Below are 4,744 nucleotides of genomic sequence, written 5' to 3'. Positions count from 1 at the left end.
TTGAAGGTCAATTATTTAATGTTGCACCTAAGTACAAACTAAAAGAATTGTTTTGAAATAGTGTGGTTAATGAGAGTCACAAAATTGTACAAGCAATAAATACATTATCACTAAGTCAAAAATTGACTGATATTTCATGAGTTATCCGTTATCTCTATCTCCTTTGTCACGTCAATAATAGGTCCCCTCCATCATTATCTCCATTCCTATCTCTCTCTGCAATCTCCATCCATCCATCCCTTCTCACACGGTATCAATACGTGAATAATGGATATACTTCTTAAAATACATGTAGTTCAAATTTTTAATATAAAATAAACCATGTTTTATTGTGCTCTAAACATCTTAAAATAAATATTAATAATTATAATTTATTATGATATTGATATCCATCACAAATTTATTTTTTTAAGGGAAATGCTAACCAGTGCCTTAAGAAAAATGCTAAGACTTTAAAAATAGTAAATTTATCTCGGTAATCTGTGTATTTAATGCTTCGAAAATTGAAATATTAAATTTTCTATAAAATATTTTCTTTTTATGGAATGCTTAATCATTGCCCTGAGGGCAGTGGTTAGCACTTTTTTTTAATCGCATACGAAAGGATAATAAACACTATAAACTTAACATAACATAAGAATCAAAGTTTGAACTATAACTATGTCAAGTTTTATCTCTTGAGATAGGATTTACTAACTAAAAAAAATCATCAAAAGGATATCAATCAATAAAAGCATGAATAATCACTTGTGTGATTTTTACATAAAAAATAAGTGCTGATTCCTCCACATGAGGGAATGCAAAGAATCATTCCTCTGATCAAGCAGCAAGAAACCAAAAAGACCAAAATAACATGATGATAGACACAGCATTAATCGATAAACACCTCTCTAGGCCAGGTTAAGAAATATCGAAAGCGCCACAAAAGAAGCTTTACACTCATATATTGATCATCAAAATTGATTTTGATTTTCATCTATATACTATACAATTCAAGAAAAACACTATCATTGTTCCGTCTTTATGATTTTGAATGATGAGATTTACGCGATGGTAGTTCCTGCAGAGAATGTTAAATGTGAATTTTCATCTTAGTCACAACATAGTTGAGTTGATGTAAACAAACTTATGCAAAAAGGAATTAACAACATTGTTTATTACCTGAGAATACCGAATATGATCATGATGCAAATTCGAAGTTTTCACTATGGTTTCCCACTTCACATTGCTTGATGCTGCATTGGAATCATTTCTTTTAGCATGAGATTTTGTGCCTTGATTTGAATGCAGGAAAGAATTCTTAAGCGAATTTATAGGCAACGCGCGCCAAAGCCAAGACTCAGAAGGTGATTTTGGTAATGGTGGTGGAAGAGGAGAATTAGCTAACACAATTTGCTTGTTGTTGTTGGTATCCGAATCTTCATCAAATGTCCGTTGCACAGGTTGCACTGACACGCGTTCGTGGTTAATATATTGATCAGTTGTCAATACTTTGGATTCATATTCTTTCGCTATATGATGTAACATTCCAGACAAAGTTGTAGAGTTTCCACCTAAAGAACTTAACACTTCATAATCCAATGTGGCTTTTTCTTCCAAATCCAAAGGTTGTACATGTTTTGTATCTCCAGAAGTTTCTATGCTAGAATTTCTTTCTTTCTCTCTTATTTTGTCGAAATCTGCAGTCATAGTATCAATCCTCTTTTTGTTATCTGCATAACTTAAATTCGAAGACGATAGTTTGACAGTACTCGAATTATCTATGTACAATGTCTTTTCGATTGCCAAACTTCCCGAATATGAACCTCTTTTCGCTCCTTGGTTTGGAACTCCTTGAAACTTTCCTAGTCCTGTGCTGTGGAATTTCAAATTACCAGATTTATTGTTTTCAATCTCGGGCAACTTTGCGCCACGAAAAGGAGATTGAGGTTTTGTTCTACAAGGAGATATGCCTGCTGCAGCTGCTCGTGAACGACGGAACGGAGAGAGCCGTCCTGGAAGCAACTCACCTGAATAAGCAAACCTGTTTGATTCACTGCTCCTTCTCGTCTTTCTTTCTTGCATATCAGGCGATGTCGCAGTTGCAGCGCTTGACTTGTTTCTGTGAATTGCTTCCCAAGCCTACATCAAAAATTCATGACAAACATTGATTTCGTAAAATTGATTCTGACTAAAGTAAGTTGAATGTTAAGTGATTTATATTCGGACTCACTATGTAAAAGTGGATGAACAATAAACTCAAAGGCTTAAAATCAACTGGAGAAGAAAAAACTACAAATTCTACTCGAGAAAATCAAAAGATGGTGAATTGTTTTTACCTTTTTTACAGCTGGAATTGGACTAAAAGATCGAATATGCGATCTTTTGTTAGGTTTCACAACCTCACAAGCAGGAGAAGGCAAGGCAACTTGATTCTTCATTTTCATGCCAGCCGCAGGATTTAACATCGACAACGAATTCCTAAGCTGTAAATTCGGTATCAAACCACATCCTTTACTCAAGACATTATCAGAATCATCATTCTCATAAACTTCACCTTCATCTTTGTCTTCGTCTTCGTCTTCATCTTCGCTTTCTTCCTCTTGACGTATACCAGTATACGCTACAATATCAGTCACCAACGGCTTCTTCGCATTCTGAATCAATTTGTTAACATCTCTAGGCTGTTGTTCAACTAGTACAGATTGTTTTTTCGACGAGTATTGAGAAGGCTGTAATGTCATAGCCTTCGCGGCTGGCAAGAATCGGTTCATCATGAAGTCTCTTGTTTGTTGATCAATAGAAAATGTTCCAAAACTCTTTGCATCCAAATTATCATGATCCAATCCACTTACACCACTCACACTGCAGTTCACAGAGAATGATTCTGTTAAATGCGACAGCGTTTCAACCGCGTCCGAATAGGCGTTGTCATCGTAGTCATTCTCCTTCTCCTTAACATGATATCTTCTACTCTCGATTCTTTTCTCGGCTTCTCTTTCTCTATCACAGTCTAGTTTAGCCAAATTTCCGCTAAAAGACTTCGATTTATTCGAGAGACTGAAATTCTTTTCAACAACAGAATCCTTCTGGTTACCTGATTTGACAGATTTTCCGGGAGGAAGCCGAGGAATTGGCGCGATTTTAGCGTTCTTAGGAGGAATTTGAAGTACTTCAGATCCAGTATTACCACCTTTGCATCTTCCAGGTATATGCTCCCAATTGAAAGGCACTGCAACAGGTTCAGTAACCTGATCCAATGCCATTTCTGACTTATAACTCGCAAGAGTGTGTCTTTTCTCTAAAATCTTCTTCTTTGATTCGGCTAACGACGGTGATGTAGCCGAATTTCGCCTCACAGACATCAGAGGAGCATTGATGTTCAATCTCCTCTCAGACATCTTGCTCCAAAACCAAAATTGAACAATTTTCTATGCAGTTGAACAAGTTCAAACTTCAAAACAATACTATATGCTGATTCTCAGCACCAAAGCCTAAAAGGAAAAAAAAGGAGAGAAAAACTGATTATTAACAGCTTAATTCAATAATAACAATATTTAAAAAGCCATGATTTAAGCTAAAAGCATAAAGAAAAAGCTTATACTATTTTCTCTCCTGAACAAACATATATAATAAAAAATTGTATAGGCAATACTAATAGTGCATGAATCTATGCTCTCTAGTGAGCATGTTCATGAGCATCCCATGCTAAATTTTATAGGTCCCACAAGAGTAATAATAATAGTAAAAAAAATGAATTGAAAATGGAAAAAACATAACAAACCTATTGAAGCAAAAGAGGTTTTGGTATTGTTTTTGTGAACAAGGAGTAGACAGTGTTTGGAAAAAGATGTAACTAAAAATGAATGGTTGGTTATTGAATGATGGAGTGGAATGAGTAGGATGAAAGAAAAGGTGAGGGAGATAGATAGAGACACAAGCTTTGATATTTCTTCTTTGTTTTTGTTTTTCTATGTATTTTCAGAGATACTGAATCACTGGCTTGTGAAAACTGTGACTATGTAGCAGTGTGCCAGTACCTTTTTAGGCACAGTAAAATTATGTTTGTTTGTGTTAATTCCGGCTAAATCAGCTTAGTTGATAGTTGCGCAGAGACATAAGTTCAAAGTTGTATTTGAAGGTACGCAAGGCAGGTTACTATGTAGGACCTCAAATTTTCCACGGTTAAACTGTAACTAAATAGAACCTCATAAATCTCAGTCACTATAAAACCTCTAATTATTTTGTCATGATTAAACTATGACTAACCTACAAAAGACCTCCAAAAACTGAAGACGATTATGCATAAGTCAGATAGATTATACAGATGCAAGTTCGAATCAGCGACATATCAAGTGTGTGAGGAGTATTATTATTTTTAAATATAAAGTATGGTGAGGTCGTTAAGCAGAAAAAAAAGTGATGGTGACATGGTGTGGTCACGGACGTAGCGTGGAGAAAATGAGAGCAGTTAGTGGTAAGAAAAGGTCTTTGATTTAATAAATTGGAGAGATAGATACACATGGTGTTGTGGACCGTCCTTTATTTAATAGACGGAAAGTCCATGAAATATTTATTCATAATATATGTTTTCAATCATTTTACTTTTGTTAGAGCAAGATTATTCATTCCATTTAAAGTAAAAAGTTTGGCAAGATTATTATCACAAGTTTTCTTTTCCTCCCCCAACATAAAGCACCAAACCCTGACTGCTTTAAATGATAGTAGTAGATAGTGTTGTGTTATTCAATTTCAAAATTTTGAA

At 34.9% G+C, this 4,744-nt stretch overlaps 1 protein-coding gene across 1 annotated transcript; it reads right to left on the bottom strand.

Annotated features, from left to right (window-relative positions):
- Positions 1-706: 706 nt before the first annotated feature.
- LOC131627746 (uncharacterized) lies at positions 707-3,980 on the bottom strand. The gene is made up of 4 exons (XM_058898603.1): positions 3,764-3,980; positions 2,319-3,473; positions 1,162-2,121; positions 707-1,060 (listed from the first exon to the last, which is right to left on the bottom strand). Exons 2-4 carry the CDS (start codon positions 3,378-3,380, stop codon positions 1,022-1,024), a joined length of 2,061 nt encoding a protein of 686 aa, XP_058754586.1. The 5' UTR covers positions 3,381-3,473; positions 3,764-3,980; the 3' UTR covers positions 707-1,021.
- Between the last annotated feature and the right edge of the window lie 764 nt (positions 3,981-4,744).

This window comes from Vicia villosa, unplaced genomic scaffold (genome assembly GCF_029867415.1).
Source record: "Vicia villosa cultivar HV-30 ecotype Madison, WI unplaced genomic scaffold, Vvil1.0 ctg.000399F_1_1, whole genome shotgun sequence".
Taxonomy (NCBI): Eukaryota; Viridiplantae; Streptophyta; class Magnoliopsida; order Fabales; family Fabaceae; genus Vicia; species Vicia villosa.
Note: the sequence above shows the minus strand (reverse complement) of the source record. Positions and strands in the feature narration are given on the sequence as shown.